This window comes from Phoca vitulina, unplaced genomic scaffold, assembly GCF_004348235.1.
Source record: "Phoca vitulina isolate PV1807 unplaced genomic scaffold, GSC_HSeal_1.0 scaffold13, whole genome shotgun sequence".
Lineage (NCBI taxonomy): Eukaryota > Metazoa > Chordata > Mammalia > Carnivora > Phocidae > Phoca > Phoca vitulina.
The window spans coordinates 27,044,249-27,063,411 of NW_022589716.1; the positions used below are offsets into that span (position 1 = coordinate 27,044,249).

Sequence of the window (19,163 nt, forward strand, 5' to 3'; positions counted from 1 at the left end):
CAAAAGGATCTATTAACTTGCTGTATTAACCTGTTGCTTTCTGCAATTGTCTTTTATGGGGATGCAGCCCAGCAACTCTCATGAATAATCCAGATTCGTATCTTTTTGAACCTTTGTGATGAGACCTGCTAATTTTGAAGCCTGCAGAAGAAGAATCCGGCTAGAGTCATGTTCAAAATAATAGAGAGGTTTCCATGATTTTACTACTAACACTGAACCTAGTTTCTGCTCAAACAAATATGGTGCTGTATTCCTTTGCTCCTTCTAAGTCACACATACTTGGGATGACTTATGAATGCTTTGCTTCGCAAAATACTTTCCTTCCCTTACCTGAACACTGGAAAAAGAAGCAAAAGTGAAAGCCAATTTAGAGGCAATATTCTAGCCGAGATGAAAGACAAAAAAAAAAAAAAAAGAAAGAAAAGAAAAGAAAAAAAAGAAATCGAAGTGGAAAGAGAGGAAAGACCCAAACCAGACTAATAATCTAAAATTTGGACTACTCACTCTTGGCCAAAGTTAACTAGGACAAAAATTATAATAATCATCATCATCATCTCCAATAATTTACATTTCTCAGGGCAGTTACTACAAATAGTGAAGATTACACTAGTATAACAATTTAAGAAATAAGTACCATCTAGACACAGCGGGGAGTGTAGTAACTCCCTGCATTTAGGGTACTAAAATAAAAACAATGTATTGAATTGCTTACCATGGGCCAGGCACTATGCCAATTAGTTGCTTTAGACTTACTATCTTACTTCTTGTTCCCAACATCTCGAAAGGAAGCAGGGCAAGGTTTTATGATCACCGATTTCAAGTGGAAAAATCACGAGATGGTGAGGTTCAGTGACTTGCCCAAGGTCACAAGTCTAGTTAACGGCTAGGACAGAAAAACAAAAACGAACAAACACTGTCTCATGCCAACTTGACACTCACATTCTACCAAGGTCACTGGTTAGACCAAATATGGCTGCAGGTAATTCTGGCAAAGGGATATGCAGTCCTACAGAGCCAAACATGCATGAATGAATGCAGGTCCTTTTGTTTTCAGGATGAAGGGAAAGGCCTCTTCCCAGTATCACATCTTTTAATGTAACTTTACCTGCCTCTTTTCCCCACACAAAAGACTTGCTTTCTTCAACCAGATCCTTCCATTCCCAGGACTTCTGGAGCCATGGCTACATCTGCAAATTTGCCCTCCCCTTCGCTGCCCACATTTATAAGGCATCTGCGTGTCTTCTCCATTTAAATTCTACTTTTTCCAGACAAATACTGCAGGATCTCACTTATATATATACGCAATCTAAGAAGGTCGAACTCCTAGAAGGAGAGTAGAATGGTGGCTGCCAGAGATTAGAGGGTGGGAAATGGGGAGATGTTGGTCAAAGGGTACAAAGATTTAGTTAGTTATGCAGGATGAGTATGTACTAGAATTCTTATGCACAGCATGGTGCCTGTACTCAGTAATACCGTATTGTGTGCTTGAAATTCGCTAAGAGAATATTTCTTTTTCTTTTTTTTTAAGATGTATTTGTTTATTTGAGAGAGAGAGGGAGAGAGAGAGAGAGCAGGGGGAGGCGCAGAGGGAGAGGGACAAGCAGACTGTGTGTGGAACCCAACATGGGCTCCATCTCCCAACCCTGAGATCATGACCTGAGCCAAAATCAGGAGTCAGATACTCAACCAGCTGAGCCACCCAGGCACCCCACTAAGAGGATACTTTTTTTTTTTTTAATTATCATATAATGTATTATTTGTTTCTAAGAGGATACTTCTTAAGTTAAAACTCATTATACACACAAAAGGGTAACAATGTAGAGTGGACAGGTAAGTTAGTTCCAGTGTGGTGATCTTTTCACAATGTATATATATGTATAAAAACATCAAGTTGTATACTTTAATTCATATACAATTTATTTATGTCAAAGATATCTCCATAGAGTTGTTAAAAAATTTAAAAATTAAATTAAAAAATTAATAAATTCTACCTTTTCCTAAAAACTCTGCTTATAATCTAATTCTTTCCAGCAGCAGTGTTCCAGGATGTCCTCTGACCTAAGGGAATGATGTTAGCTGTGAATCCCTATAGTGCCCTGAGCTTCTACGGCTGTGATAGCAAGCCCCAAGCAGACAGACTGGAAGGAATGAATGCACCTAGCTACACCTGTTCTCCCTCACACTGGGCTTCACCTCTTTACCTATCCGAGTTCATCCAGCTTCTCTTAGGATACCAATGCTGCTGCCATCATCCGTTGATGCTCATTCCTTCCTCAAGCCCTAGTAGGGACAAGCGCCCCGTTCTCTGGTTCAGCTGGGCCAAGGCTGGAATTTTTCAAAAAGAGCATTTCATAATGCCAACAACAGAGAGGCTGAACTGAAAGAACACAGATTTCTTCTCATAAATGAATGCAAGTCCAGCATAGCTCAGGCGCTAGAGAGCTGTGTCTTTGCTCTGCCTTCATCTAAGTTAGACCCACCTCTCCCACCTACCTGGCATGGCTTTCAGATCCAGCCTGATTGCTGGCCCATGTTTTTTTTTAACCCACCGTGGATTCTCACACTCTGCTATAAGCACTTGCTTTTTGTTGGGAGGGGAGTATTAAATCACTGTAATCTTTTAAAAAAAGATTTTATTTTTATTTATTTGAGAGAGAGAGAGAGGTGGAGGGAGAGCAGGTGGGAGAGGGAGAGAGAATCTGAGGCAGACCCCATGCTGAGCACGGAGCCTGACTCAGGGCTTGATCCCACGACCTCAAGATCATGACCTGAGTGGAAACCAAGAGTTGGATGCTCAACTGACTGAACCACCCAGTAGCCCCACTATAATCTTTTATTAAAAAACATTTTATCGGGGCGCCTGGGGGGCTCAGTTGGTTGGGCAGCTGCCTTCGGCTCTGGTCATGATCCTGGAGTCCCTGGATCGAGTCCCGCATCGGGCTCCCTGTTCAGCGGGGAGTCTGCTTCTCCCTCTGACCCTCCCCCCTCTCATGTGCTCTCTCTCTCATTCTCTCTCTCTAATAAATAAAATAAAATCTTTAAAAAAAAAAACCATTTTCCCTGGATGCTTTTTTCCTCTTAGTTTTATTGAGATACACTTAACATATAATACTATAATTTTTGGTGTACACCATGGTGACAGATTAGACATATATAGGTATGTTTTGATATCTATATGCTATAAAGATATACAGATAGATAGATATCTCAAAATGACTACCATAGTAAGTTTAATTAACATCTATCACCTTACATAGTTACAATCTTTTTCCTTATAACAAGAACTTTTAAGATCTACTCTCTTAGCAACTTCCAAATATATGATACAATATGGTTAACTTCAGTCACCATGCTGCATATTACATCTGAAGAACTTACTTATCTTAAAACCTTAAGTTTGTAGCTTTGGACAACCTTTATTCTCCTGCCCAACTCTCACCCCCACTCCCCACCTCTGGCAATCACCAATCTGTTGTGTTTCTATGGGTTTACTTACATTAGATTCCACATATGAGTGAGATTATGCAGTATTTGTCTTTCTCTGTTTGACTTATTTCACTCAGCACAGTGCCCCTAAGGTCCATCCCTGTCGTTGCAAATGGCAGGATTTCCTTCTTTTTTATGGGTGAATAATAGTCCGTGCATACCACATTTTCTTTATCTAGTCATCCATCAATGGACACTTAGGTTATTTCCTTGTCTTGGCTATTATAAATAATGCTGCTATGAATGTGGCAGTGAAGGTATCTTTTTGAGGTAGTGATTTCATTTCATCTGGATATATATCCAGAAGTGGAATTGATGGATCATATAATAGTGCTATCTTTATTTTTTTTATTTTTTATTTTTTTAAAGATTTTATTTATTTGACCGAGAGAGACACAGCGAGAGAGGGAACACAAGCAGGGGGAGTGGGAGAGGGAGAAGCAGGCCTCCTGCCAAGCAGGGAGCCCGATGCGGGGCTTGACCCCAGGACCCTGAGATCATGACCTGAGCCGAAGGCAGACGCCCAACGACTGAGCCACCCAGGCGCCCCAATAGTGCTATTTTAAATTTTTTATGGAACCTCCATACTGTTTTCCACAGTGGCTGCACCAATTTAACATTCCTACCAACAGTGCACGATGGTTCCCTTTTATCCACATCCTCGCCAACAATTGCTATTTCTTGTCTTTTTGACAATAGCCATCCTAACAGCTGTAAGGCACTATCTTCCTATGTTGTGATTTGCATTTCCAAATAACTGTATTCTTAAACCTGCTTTGGTTCCTGGTTAATGGGGATGGGGAAGATAATGACGAAAGTTGTAATTTTTTGACTATTTATTACCAGACAGGTACTGAAGAGTACAGACACAATATCTCATTTAATTTTCATAATTCTTTGAGGGATTATTACACCCAGTTAAGTGACGCCTGGGTGGCTCAGTCGGTTGGGCATCTGACTCTTGATTTCGGCTCAGGTCATGATCTCAGGGTTGTGGGATCAAGCCCCGCTTCGGGTTCTGTGCTCAGTGGGGAGTCTGCTTGAGGATTCTCTCTCCCTCTCCCTGCCCCCGTTCATGCACTCTTTCTCTAAAAAAAATAAATCTTAAAAAAAAAAAAATCAATTATTACACCCAGTTAACACATACAGAAACATAGGAACAGAGAGGTTAATTATAAGCATTATGTGAAGTGTGCATGGAAAGTCCTTAGCACAGTACCTGTACATGATAATTACTTATTAAATATAACATATTACATTACCACATACCTACAAAAATGTGTTTTGTCAAAAGCAAACATTCCTATTTCCCAGTAATCTCAAACCAGTCACCGCCCTCTTTATAGAGACAATGAGAAAACCACAGCACCCTCTGTTGAACCAAAAGGAATCTAAGGCAGACACAGCTCATTGCACAAAAAGCAGGCTGAGGGCAAGAGGGAATCTGTGATTTGCCCATGGTCACACAGATGACGTGTAGCCAAGAGTCCCGGCTCCTTCTGCTGGCAAAGGCACCTGAACAAGCCTGGCTCTTTCTGACCCTCACCAAGCCCTAAGCAGACCCTGCCCTGACTTAGAACAATGAGGCAGGAATGGCTGCCTCGAGGCCGAACAGTGAGCTAGCAGGAGATGATGATGGTCATGCCGCTGCTGCTGGTGAACAAGAAGCTGATCGCTGACACTGAATGCCAACTGTGGGTCTGGCTTGCTTCTGAAGTGCTTTACAGAAACAGAACGTTTACATAATATGCCAAAGGTCATACAGTTTGGATTAGAATCCCTTCACTTGTACTTCGGGAATGACACAACCCAAAATGGCCACTAATCCACAGATCCGTGGATTTGGAATTCTTCCATTCACAGAGATCTAGAACTACGTGCTAAACAGAACAGATCTTTAAGGGAAAAAAAAAATTAGAAATGTTTAGAAGAATTGAAGCCACAAAGGTAATCCTATAGGAAACTTTCTGAAGATTTTATCTTTTATATAAATATAAATATATATGCATATACTACAGATAGAGAATATGGCAAAAGAAAAATAGATTGGATGGCTCTGGTCAAGGAATTAAAAACATTTTCTGAAAAAGGAGATTAAAAACAAAACTTTGTTCATCAGATGGGCAGCTGTGTTCAGTGAGCTGTGCTCATAGTGTGACAATGATTTTTGGGACTTCCAGTAACCACAGTTTAGCATAAGGTGGAACTTGAGTCTTCACACATGAAGAAATAGGGATTCTCTGGGAATTTGGGGGAATTACTGACCTTGAGAGAATCACAGCAATTCCAAAGAAAAAGAAGTTAGCTTTAAGAAATATGAATGTATTTACACAGAAGCAGCAAGCATGCTGGTGGAGCATCCACCAGTTGGGATGTGAACCCAGTCTACCTGATTCGAACCCCAGCTCCACCACTGGCTAGCTGTGTGACTTTGCGTAAGTTACTTAACCTCTCTGTGCCTCAGTTTCTTCATCTGTAAGAATGGGAGGAGATAACAGTTCCTGCATCACAATTAATACATGTAAAGTACACAGGCTAGGGTCGGACATTCAGTAAGTGATTCTTCAGTGATTTCAAAAAGCGCTTCATACATGATCATTGATTATGAAAGTAATAAGCTCATGGCAGGAGATAAGGAGGACACATACATTAATTAGGAAAAGAAAAAATAAAGTGTCATATCATCACCTACATATTGGTACATTGTCAACATTTGGGAGTATGCTTAAGGGAAGTAATTTTCTTAAGCAAAACTGGAATCATATTATTTATGGTCTTTTGAAAATTACTTTTTAAAATTAAAAACACATATTTTAACAGAGAGTTTTCAAATCTAATTTCTATACTCAGGTTCAAATAAACAGTACTGGGGACCTAACAACCTAAATGCTACCACCCTACTCTTGAGACTTCTGAAAAAGCTTTCAACAAAAGACTTTAAACAGCAAATGGCACATGACTAATTTTTTCACTGAGCTTAGTAACCATAGCAGGGAAGCTTAAGGCACACCAGAATTGAAGAATCACATAGTAACATCTAGAGTTAACAGAATGTTTCAATTCTTTTGCCCCCAAAGCACCCGGCGACAGAGTAACTTCTGACTCAACTTTGCACAGCCAATAAGCAGGGTCGGTTTCTTTGCAAAGAACAAACGAACTTGATTTTTGTGGAAGTTAAATTGCCAACATCATATTGAGTTAATGTGAAATAAAACAAAAATCAAAAATCCCAGCCCGTGCTGTATCTTAAAACAACAAAATTCTAACTTCGACCCTAAATGGATTAAAATTAAGCTTCAACACTCTTCACGGGCTCCTCCTTCCCCACCATCAATACCACGCACTAGCTATATTTTCCAGTCCAGTTTCTTCATGGTAAAACACTTTCTCATGAGACTGCCTGTGGTCAGGGCTGACTATGGTACCGGAAAAATGCTTCTCATGGCATCTAGATCATACCCATTCCAGGTCTAGCCTGACCATTAAGTACAGACACACCCGGAAACTGTAAACTCTTTTAACAACAGGACATTTTCCCACCTCAAAAGTGGGATAATCTTTGCAGCCTACCTATGTCCCAAGGGTGTTCTGAGTATTAACAAGTTAGCATTAGTCAGGCACTTTGATTTCACAAAGGGCTCTGTCCAAGCACAAAGTATGATTATCCAACCCAACCGCCTTTTGGAGAGTCACCCAAGATGACAACAGAGGAGGGAGAGAGGCTCCTGCTTCCATCGCTGCCCTCTCCTGAGTGAAGCCACCTCCCAGTGACATACATGCTGGGCCAGACTGGCGGGGGCTGTGCTATGTTTGAGTGTCTGCTGCATTGTTCCCTTATATAGTCAATGAAGAGGGAATCCCTCTGTGTGCACGTTTCCAATCCACATTCCAAAACAGCATAGGCCACGAAGCAGATTTTCAACTGTGATTTATAGGGCTTGATATGACAGGGCCAGGCACCGTGCTAGGATCATGCCCATCACTTTTTCAGCATGTGGATGAAAGAGGAAACCTCTGTAGAAAATCATCCTCGAAGTTATTAAAAATGTGCTGGTGTGTGCACATATGTCAGAGCGGGCTTAAGTATAGAGAACGTCTACATACAGTTATGCAAACCCCACCCGAGAATTAAAACAACAACAATAAAATTATATTTTTGGCGTGCTTGCTTTAAAAATCTACATTTAATGTAGATTGGAGCCTTTTCCTCTGTCTCAGGAGGTCTCGATCTGAGATAATAATCCCGAAGATCATCAATGCATTACATAATACTGAAGTATGGACGGTGTTTTTGAGGGACAATGAGGTACATACACGTGGCTACCTGGCATTATAGTATCTGCCTGGCACCTTTAAAGAGAGGAGCAAAGTTGGTCTCTAATAAATTCTGCTGCACACTGGTCACAGAAACTCCAGCTTATTTTCCTTTAACTCAACTGTTCATGTTTAGATCTCAAGTCCAAAGAGAGCATTCAGCAGAAGTGCAAGAGCTACTGATGTGTCCGCACACACATTCACATACACACAGGCGCATCATAAAAGTAGAGCTACTGAGGCAGGCATAGCGAAGCAAAGCATCCAGAAAAGCCTAACTGCTGAACAACTAATCCTGGGAAATCCGGCACCATAAAACCATACACCGCAATAGATTAATTCTCAGTAAAAAGCCTGGCAAATTCTCAGAAGTCAAAAAAGCTCCCGAGTCTCAAGGGTTAACTCACTCGCCTTTTAAAAAAAATGACACATATAATTTCCTTTTATCATAAAACAATGCATTTATTATTTTCTGTATATCTGTTAAAGGGCATGGCTTTCTGAGTGGAAAACAAAACAGAACTTGGTCACATGTTTATTTGCTTCAGCTACTCCCTTCCCCTTCTGATAAATAATCAAACATGCCATCCAGAAAAAACAAAACCAGCGAGCTGGGAAATTTGATGGTCATCAAATAGACTGAGATACCAAGATGAGCAGCCCACTGTTCCCACACTGAGTTTTCGGCCCCCACACCTACACTAACATCTGAGTAAATACCTTCAGTCACTCTTTCCATTTTCCCTGCAATTACTCCTACTGTTAAACAAATTGTCCTTAAGGCAGTCGCAAACATAATTTTTTTTTTCTGCAAAGGAGAACAACTTCTGAACATTAAAAAAGCCAGCAGAGCAATAGCAACACACACACACACACTCGCACATGCACACACACGCGCGCGCGCGCGCACACACACGCACTTATTTTATTTATTTAAATATGTCTTCCATGAGCGGTTCAGACAACTACAGAGCTTATTTCTTTCTCTATTCTAACAGATGCTGTTTTAGACAATAAAACTTAAGGATATTTAGTCTGGGGACTAACAAACAAGGTTCAGAGTAATAACAATTCCCTTAAGATCAAAAGAGCTAATTTTCCATTTCCTGTCTATTCCCAGACCAGTACATAGTTAAAAAAAAAAAAAATTAGCACCTGGCTTACCAGTTATAGTGAAGTTGGGGGTCAGGGTTGGGGGAAGGGTGCGGAGGGAGGTGGGGAGGAAGGCACAAGGGGTGAGGACATCAGACAGGAAAAGGTGGAACCCTTGAAAAAAAATGTCAAACCATGTGTTAAGAAACTCATTTCACCAGAAAGGGCTCAGAGAGCAATCCCATCCGCTCCTGGACACAGAGCGAAGCAGCAGCCCAGGTCCAAGGGCTTTCCCTGCCATACTAATTACCCACAACGAGAATTTTGAAAAGAGCTTTCCAACATCAAAGTTAACAACCATCGCGGAAAGTGAGGCGGGCTTTCTCTTTCCTTTCGCAGCCCACTCCGTTTAAACAATAGTCATATGAATGAGATAATGACCGTGCTTGTTTCAGCAGTCTGACTTTTATTGGCATGAAATTGGTACAAATATTATCAAGACCGATTTACAAGTGATGACGGTGTCATGATGCAAACATCAGAGGACAATTCTGCAGAGGCAGAGGTACAAAAGGCGTCATCCTTGCGCCCTCTCGCCACTTGTAATAACAGGAAGAAAAAGAAGGCAACACAAAACAAAGTCACAAATACGCAGAGAGGGTTCTAAACTACATTCAAGCTTATAAAACTGTCCCGACGACACTCGGCTGCGTCCTTAGCTGATTATATCCCAAGACCCGTTTGAAAGCAAGAGTGAATTAACAAGGAGTTAGAACCAACCGGTCTTCTCAAATCTCTAAAAAGAAAACTGCCTTTGATGGAGAGAAGAGGGAGGGAGGGGGGTAGGAGAGAAAGCAGTAAACAAGTTGGATCATCTTATTTTGCCCTTCAGAGAATGTCTGCGCAGGAGCGGATCCCTAGTTTAAAAGTTTAACCCCACAAAAAATGTTCCTTTTCCTTTTTTTTTTCTCTGGACACTTACAGAGAAAATGAAGAGTTTGACGGAGTGAGCTCGCACTGTCTGCCTTTGGATTTCCGTCTTCTTGCTGTAGATGGGTTCTGGCTGTTTCTGTGAAGCGGGGGTTGCCGAGTGGTAAAAAAGATGTTTGAATAAACAGGAAGTGCTGTGCGGCTGAAGCACACTCGAGGAGAAAACACACTGGAACATTGCCCTTTGTAGGCAACCTCAGGGACGCTTGCCTCCACAGTAGCTGGCTGGGCTCTCACTAAATGACAAAGAAACCACAAGAATTCCTCAAGTAATTCTTCACTTTCAAAGTTGAAAGATCAGTTGGAGCTTGCAGGTAATTTTCAAAGTTGCATTTAGCTCTTAAAGAAATCTATTAATGCTACACGTATCTAAATCACTCCAGGTCTGCAAGCAGCGACATAGCATCAGAAGTGTGCCCTGGCCAGACCGAGCCCTCGCCAAAAGGCTCATTCTTGCAGACAAATACACACCGACAGTGTTTCGGGAAACCTGCTCTTGAGATATTTTTGTGGTGACATTTACATAGGCAGGATGCTTTTCAAAAATAAAAAATATAGGGAAGAAAGAAAGAAAATCCAGATTCTACAGACTTTAGAGGAATTTGTCACATGTATTTTTAAAGAACATATCGTCCCACATTCCCGGGATATGCCCTTGATCTTGCTTTTGCTGCTTTTCCTTTACATTTTCCTTCTCTGCAATCAACCAAACTACCTGTTTATCTCCAGATGCCTAGCTTGTCTACTCGAACACTCCTTAACCCGCCCCAAACTAATTATCAAAAGTCCTGTCTTCCGTCACCCGAGTAACTTGACAGATACTGTAAAGAAAAGTAAACTGCTAAAGGCAGAACAAGTCAGCTTGAAAAATAAGATGAGGAGCTGAACAGCCATATTCAATAAAAAAAGAAACAGGGGGAAGGGGGGGAGGAAGAAAAGGATTCCTTCTGAAAATGTATTGCTGTTGTGGCAATGTTCTTCTGCCACGGAAGCAACTGATTTGTTATTTAGCATGGAATGCTGGACTGTCTGTCATCCAGGTGCTAATACTCGGCTAAAATAACTCATTGGGAACTGTCAGTGGGATGTTTACATAGGCCCCAATCTTTTCTTCATGGAAGGAAATTTTTTACTGGAATTCATCTTCTTTTGATCTCACATTCAAAGCAACAGCAGCTTGATAGACATTCAAGTCTGAAAGCAAATCCAGACGCTGAAGATAAACCGCCAGAATATGACAGGCAGAAGCATCTAAAGCTTATAAAAATGAAGAGAACAGCATGTCGCCTGAGTATTACAATAGCAGAAATCAAGAGACATATTAGGTGGAACTGATCAGCCACAAACACAGTTCAAAAGGCAGATCATAGAAACAGAGGACTAGGCTAGGAGAAAAAAAACAACGGGAAAGATCTGGTTTACTGCCTCACCTCCCTTCTGAGCCCCACAGCGCTTCCTTGCCTGCCTCTTCACTTTTAGGAGGGGTGGGGTATCCAATTCAAATGTTCCTGTCTGACTCAGCTGGTCCAGTGATAAATGCTGCAAATGGTTTCCTAGCAATCTGTTTCCAAAAGGCAGGGGGAAGAGGCAGACCCTTACCTTGCTCAGGGTCCAGCATGCTGCATTTTATTAGCATCCCCTGCATCTGCTCTGCAATGCAGTTTCAAAAGACACATAGCCTGGGCGCCATGCAAGTGGGCGGTCGGGAAGAGCGTCTCTCCACAGAAGGGCTCTAAGTAGTTCGAGATGGGGCTAGAGAGCTCTAAGGACTCTAGTTCCCTGACATGGCTAGTTACCAAATGAGCACAAACGCTCTAGCCTCAGTCACAAAAATAGATAGATGCCTTCAGTCCTACAGACAGAGAAGTGCGCAACACCTAGTAGCTCTGAAGCCCCCTAGTACAATTCCATAAAGGAATTATCACAAGATCTTTCTTAGAGGTACACAATTTTTTCTTTTAAAATAAGCCTCTTATTCTAATCAAAGTCAGTACACATAAAGAAAAGGTAACTCTCCCAGCAATTCTGTCCTCAGGGCTGTTTGTCAACAAACAACGTGAATGGGCAGCAGAAGGGAAATAGAATTCCACATTGTAACTTAGCCTGTGGTTCCTCCTGATTCTGCACATCCCTCTGGGACTACAGAGCCAGATCTTCTGCAGCACCCTAGGATTTTTTAAAAATGCCCCTCCCCCCTTTTGTACAATAAATCAACAGTATAATGTAGATTTAAAAAATGTACTAGCCTATTTAAAAAGATGTAATCAGTTTAAGGGCTCGCCTCATGCAAACAAGATGTCTGCGTAACTTAGTTACAAATGTAAAAAACACAAACAAGCAAACAAAACAAAAACCCTACTGGATTCTAAGACTGTTCTTAAAAGTTACCTTCTCTCATGCCTACACAGCTGATTTGCTAAAGCTGATTATTGATCTTTAAATTGCCCTAGTTCCATGTCTTCCTCCCTAACCTAAAAAAAAAAAAAAAAAAAAAACCTCCAAAAATCTCCCAACTAAGTATCCTATGTTGCTGTAGTTATTACATTTACCCAAAACAGGGAGGTCTACCATGAAAAAAAGAGAATGCTAATTCCATTCCCTTATATATTCTAAGACATATTCTTCTTCCACAAAGAATGCTGTCACTACCACTGTGGGGTAAGGAGCAACCCTCCATTTCTCAGGGCCGCTGAAGGTCTTTTTAAAAAATCTGCCATGTATAAAGACCTTCATTAGTATAATTAAATGACTATTGGGGCTTTTTTTTTGATATAAACAACTTTTGATATGTCATTTAAAAACCTCATAATAATATCATTAAAGAGCTCCCATTTTTAAAAGAGAAATTGTCTGCTCAGGGCCATGGAATAGTAGCCGTGCTCCAGGCCGCTTCCTCTCTCCCTTTCAGACTTCTGGACTTGAATGTCACCATAGACCTTGAATCCTTGAATGTGAAATGGCTTCACGCTAATTGCTCTAATTGCTTGAAGATGTGCAGGCAGGTGAAACCTGATCCCCGTGGCCACTGTAGAGACCAAGAACAACACTGGAATGTTTACACAGTGGTTTGATTTTAATAGACAGGAGGGCTGAGTTTAAGACAGCAAAAACACAGCTAATAGGTGACCCCTTAATGTAGTCCTCCTTAAAGAAAAAAGACACACAACAAAATACAATTTCGTGTTCTAAAAGGCAGTGTCCTAAATGCCAAGGTTATTTGCTTGACTCTTGCAGTGAGTAGACGTTACGTTGCACCTGACATTTACACCCGAAACTCTACCCCGAATACATTTTTTTACCTTAAAACAAAAAAGCACTTTATATGTCAGTCACCTTACAAACAGATTATGACTGTATGGTATTTCCAAGTAAGTGCACTCATTTAAATTTTAAATTGAATATTTTTCACTACTGCAATACTCCCTGTCCCTTAAAGGGGAAGCCTTGTATCTCCTTGTTTATCCCTTTGCTTCTTCTGCTCCCCCTCCCCTCCATTTATGGAATGCCTGACCCTTATAGATTCCTTGATTGCAGTTAAAGTTGAACCCAGACCCTTTCACATTGGTGCTTAAGACAAACGTGCATCCTTTCGGTGCCTTTTTCCTTTGTTACTGTGTGGGACTGTGGTCTGCTTCTCATCTAGGGGCTGAGGCAGCCAGGGGAGTGGCTGACATAGTTATTCAACGACAGTGGCCAATCTCCCTGGATATTTTAATGAATTGAGATGGATACAGAGGTTTGACAACAGCTCCCCAGAGCCCCCCTCTTAACAGAACACAAATGTAACCAATGCTGGACAGGAAATACACTACAGCAAGACCAAGATAAAAATACAGCAGCACCTACAGGGTGTCATTAACAAAAGGAAACCAGCAAGGGTTAGGGGCAGGCTTAGACAGGTGTGTGTGTGTGTGTGTGTGTGTGTGTGTACACGTACGTACATGTACACACACACATACATGTTTTTATGTATATATCAAGAATCTGAACATATAGGGATATTTCCTATAGAGTCAAGTAAACACTGCTAAGGAGAAAATGGGAATTAAACATTTACTATAGAAAAAAAAATACCACGGAACAATGAAATTATTTTATGGTTAAGCTAGGCAATTAAAAGCAAGAGATGCACCTTGCAAACGAGAACAGAGAAGCAGGTAACACCCCAGACAGCTGGGAGTGCTGTCAAACGGCGGCTCCACTAAGTTCTGCTGTGTACTCACTTCTGAGGGAAAACACAAAGTGCAGAAGAAAAGGGGCAAAAAAAAAAAAAAAAAAAAAGTCCCTTTAAAGCTATGAAACACTTTTAGTTATATAAGGTAAGTAAGAAATACAGGAGCTTGCAGTGCCTGGACTATTTGTCCCCAAACACGGAAAGACAAAACAATTTAACAAAAATAACTTCACAGAAGACCCTTTCCAATCACAGCCGCCACACCGGCTTTTATGGACACTCATACCTTGTTCTAAAAGTTACAATCCCCTATTAAGAAGCAATGCCTGGCGCTCTAAGAAGGGGGGGCGGGACGAGTGTCCATTTATCCACATAAAGATTAAGTATAAACTAGCCCAAGCCAGGGAGAGGAACACCAAGGGAAAAGTAAACAGGCCCCACCCCCCTCCCCCAAAATAGTTCCCCTTTGAAAGCTCTATGCAGTGAGTGCCTGGTACCCAGGGCTGCCCTATTGCTTGGAGGGGTCAGCAAAGCTATGCTAAACTGACAGGTTCAGTTTACGGCAGGCCAGAACTTTGTTTGGATATACTGGCCTTGCTCACCACCAGCTTAACAACAGATGGCTAGAAAACTTTCATTATGCTGCACAGGACTGAACTGCAAACAATCCAGAAAACTGTGAAAAGTTTAACTCCCTCTAAACCGATGTGCCAAACCGGGGCCTGCCCAGAGCCAGTGAGCCGGGGGGGCCCAGGGGACGGTAGAAGTGGGGGGTAAAACAAATCGGCACTTGCTAAAGGCCCGAGTCTACTCCACGTGCCATCCCAGAAGAGCAGAGACCCTCCTTAGTCTTGATGTTAACTGTTCAAAGCCCAGACCTTATAAGGAGTTGTACTGACTGCACCTTCTTTTTGATTTTCCCAAAATACACTGTCAGACTTCCCCTCCCTTTGGAGAAAGAAAATCTCTCTGCAGACAATTCTCAAGCTCCCTTCCTGTCTTCCCTCCCTCTGGAAATTGGGAGGACAAGACCCAACAGTCTCACTCTAACACCTAGATTTAAATATGATTTATCCAAATCTGTATATAATTTAGATATTCATTAAATCGATTCAATCACATGAACCCTAATATCTCCTAATGCTCCAAGACAGGTTATAAATGCACCTTCAAAGGTTTAATTCAATTGGCAATCTGAGAGGCCTTATCACTAGAAATGTGTTATTTTCATATTATTCAAGAAATGAACAAATGTGCTTTCCACAAATGTATTTTAGAAGCTACCCTTTCCTGTTATTGAAAGAAAATTGTGTTTATTACTCCTTTAGCATAGTGTAAACTCATAAACGTCAACAGAGAGTACAAGGAAAGCTGTCAACTAAATATTGTTTCCTTCATGAGCTGTTCTTCCAAGTCAATTACGCCTTTCAACTTCTGGGGCATTGTATGATAAACTGGCAGTAAAAATCATTCACATTAATATACCATGGTGCCTTGCCTGCAAAAGGTAATTAAAGAAGTAAATGACTCATAAGAATAGACATATTAGCTGCAAAATGAAAGGCAACTGAGCTGCCACATAAAAATATGTACCATTAAGATACTGCATTTTCATATTCCTGTAATCAGCTTCAGTAGACTAATGCTTATTTAATCCAGTTCTGTGCTAAGTCCATCAACAACTGTTTTTTGCTGTTTTCTCCTTGACTGAACATTATGAGAGCAGGTTTGGAATAAATACCGCAATGAGATTTTTGCATACTCAATTGAAGAACAGGTTTTTACATTTTAAAATCTATTTTTTTTCTTTCTCTGAGAAATACAACATAAAAAAATTACTGGTGGGGGAATATATATATATATATATATATATATATATATATATATATACTGCTAGCTAGATACATCTCTTTAAACGGCAGAACATTTTAGGGAAAAATATTTGTTTCCACGTTCACCTGTCCGACCCATACCACTGATGATCAGCACAGGGGAAAGGGTGCCATGCCTCCCCCTGCCAGATCTCTGCTACCTTTATAAAGCACTCCCTTTTGTTAATAGTATCTTCCATTAGCATTAGTGGGATAAGGCAATTTATCCTGTAGCAGGGATGGAAGGAGAAAGCGAGGAGGAGGAAGGAGTTGACAGGTGTGGCAGGAGAGGACCACAGCCTTGCTTAGTGGCTCCTGAGTTCTCTTCCTTCCAGAGAGTGGATCTGACTCAACAGAACCTTCCCAAAGAAGAGCGAACTGACCCTCAAATTAACTGCTCTGCTTTTCCATTCTCTGGCTTTCAAACTGACATTTTGCCTTATTCCTCCTATGCTTTATTTCGGCATTCCCCGCGCAAGTCCAGACAAGCCACAGGAAGACATCGCCGTGTGATCTGAGATTCTCCGCTTAAGTTGTTCGCTTCCCTGCTTCTGGAACCTCCATCTTGACCAGGGAGAGGAGTCCACCATTTGCACTATTAAGATGTTCTGGGAACATTTAGATGCAGGAAGTTTCCTGGAGGCTGGAGAAATGCCTGTTCTTGTTGTGGAAATTAGGGCTCTTTGTTGATGACTGATGTGGGCCTAAGGCTTTGCCAATTCAGTTTGGGAGTTTTAGCTTTCAAAACTCTCGTGATTCCGATTCCTCCAATTCCTCCAACAGGCCAGGTTTCCAACCAGCAGTGAAAATCGGCCTATAAAACCTGTCTGTCTTCTATCATGTCTGCCAGCAATCTACTCACTTTCAATAACATCTAAATGCATCTAGATGGGGTCCACTCACTTATCAAAAAAGCCCAAGAGATTGCTGACCTGTTTTTGTCTTGAGATGATATAGGCTTTCGACAGAGGCAAAGGTCTACATTTCTATACAAGTTGTCGCTTCTCCCTTTCCCTCCTTCTGCGAGAATAGAAATCTCTTTGGCTTTAAAACTGATGAGCAGCCAGCCAGGCCTCAAGGACAGCCCAGGATGTGGGGACAGCCCTACAAGGACCCTCTGCTGTTTATTTACCTTTTCACAGTTCTGAGAACTGCCGAGAGCCTCCCAGATTTAGGCTGGGTCTCTCCTCATGTATTGTTGCCTCGATGTTCGAGCAGACACCACTTGGAACCACAATTAATGAGCTCTAGTCCTTTTTCTAATTAAGGAACAAAGGTTCCTGTGTGCACAGTATGGTGAGGCTGTCTGAAGAACACACGTGGAAGGAGAAGTGAATGCTTCTAATTGCTTCAAAATGGGATTTTTAATATTTAGGAACATAATGGGATCGGGAAGTAAGAGCATTTCTAACATCCTTTACAAATAAGGCTTTACAAAATATTGTTAGCTGTTAATACATCATTAGCAAAAATGGAAAGTTATGAATACCATGCACATAACCTTTGTATTCACGTGAATTAACCTATATGTATGAATACAATGATACATGAATTAGTTTTTAAAAATACATTAAAAGAAGAAAAAGCCCTCCTAAAAAAAAAAGAAAAAAGAAAGAAAAAAGGCAAGAAGGCAGTTCCTGCGAGCCTGATATTCCTCAGACCTTAGCAGATTAGGATTCAAACGTGTAATTAAGAAAGATAACCCCAGTTTTTATAGTAATTAGGGGCTGTGGGAAATAGGATCCTATCTCTCAAAAGTGTTACAAATATACCACACTTCTAAATAACCTGCAATGCTTGGAAAGTAGACTCACTACCAAGGGCAAAGCTGCTATGCCGTGAGCGAGCAGAGTAAATGACAGACTGGCGTTCAAGTCCATTAGCTGCTATGTGATAGGAGCACATTCACTAGCACGCGACCTGTGAAAAATCTTAGATCTCTTTAAATCTTTGAATTGGATTACTGCATTAATTCTTAAGAACTGCAATCCTTCAACCAAGTCAAATTACCCTCATTAACAGTGGAAAAACTGCCTCTGCAATAAGTTAAAAAAAAAGATATTTATTACCTATAATCACTTTCATGTACTTCACCTAGAAATATGATGAACGGGTGCCAACAACTTTGGCAACGGCAGCATCTTGATTTTGCATACTGATTTGAGTTAAAATAAAACTGAAAACATTTGCATGGTGTCAAAAAATTTTTTTCACATCTACAGGACATGTCCTTTCATCATCCGAAGGCTCTGGTAAGAAGCGAATAGCCCCATTTTACAGGAGAAGACACAGGGGACATAGGCAGAGACATTGTGCCCACGGTCCAAACTCTCCCAGCTGATTAGGGGCAGGGTCTCCTGGTCTTGTTCTGGATCCACACTGCAGGAATTAATTCAGAAATACAGTCTTCTAATGCTCCTGTCATGCAATGCGCAGACTTCTCTCAATCACACTCAGGGAAGGAAAGGCAGGCAAAATAGATGCAAAGATCGGAATGCAGCTCTGAGGGTAGAAATGATCCCCGTAATAAATACAACAGAAGCTGCCTCAATTCTTCCCTCACCACACTCACTGTTACTGTTTAACCTGCCTTGAGAATGCTCCCAATATGTTCTTTTCCAGTGACAGAGGTAAAAGAAATGTAAATTGATCTACTCTGGCCTTGCTGCTCTCGAAATGGTCTCATTGGAAATGTGATAACAGCTTGACCGATTCTGAGCAACTTATGGTACTTTATGGCAAATGAGAGTGTTGTTCTGTCTGACTGTTGTTCTTGGCTCTGGGATGGGACTGCTCTAGTTCTATGACTTCTCAGCACAAACCAATGCAGGACAGTCCTCACCAATGAGAAGGCGACCAACTGGGGAAGGGGTCTGTGTTTATGGAAGGGGACGGTTTTTATACCATGTACTAAGGAATGGGAAAAGGTGAACATGCAGAAGTTGCTTTCTAGAACTTGAGAGCAACCAACACTTCTCAAGAGCTATAATAAAATGCTAACTGGAATTCATAATGAAAACCCAGAGGCACTACAAGGCTCTGAAGTGCCTCTGAATCATCAGGAAAGAAAAAGAAAGAGAAAAAAAAAAAAGATAAAACTGTGCTCTGGATAGTTGTATGTGAAATGCATTTACTGCAACCTACCGATTTGAAACTAGACAGTCTTTATTTAGTACAATGATGATAAAAATCTATTAAGTAGAATATTATCGCTGGTAATCCTAAAATCTACTGTA

General features: G+C 41.1%; 1 protein-coding gene across 11 annotated transcripts in view; it reads right to left on the reverse strand.

Moving 5' to 3' along the window:
* Positions 1-19,163, reverse strand: part of FOXP1 (forkhead box P1) — a 480,210-nt gene that overhangs the window by 158,611 nt on the left and 302,436 nt on the right. For 3 of the 11 annotated variants that reach the window (XM_032411750.1, XM_032411752.1, XM_032411753.1), the window contains exon 1: positions 9,875-10,720. The exons of 6 other annotated variants lie outside the window; for them this stretch is intronic. In XM_032411750.1, coding sequence (XP_032267641.1) covers positions 9,875-10,060 — 186 coding nt within the window. In that variant the 5' untranslated portion in view covers positions 10,061-10,720. Of the gene's footprint in view, positions 1-9,874; positions 10,721-11,481; positions 14,147-19,163 lie in introns of those variants that run through there. 2 more of the 11 variants (XM_032411751.1, XM_032411761.1) reach the window with 2 other exon arrangements.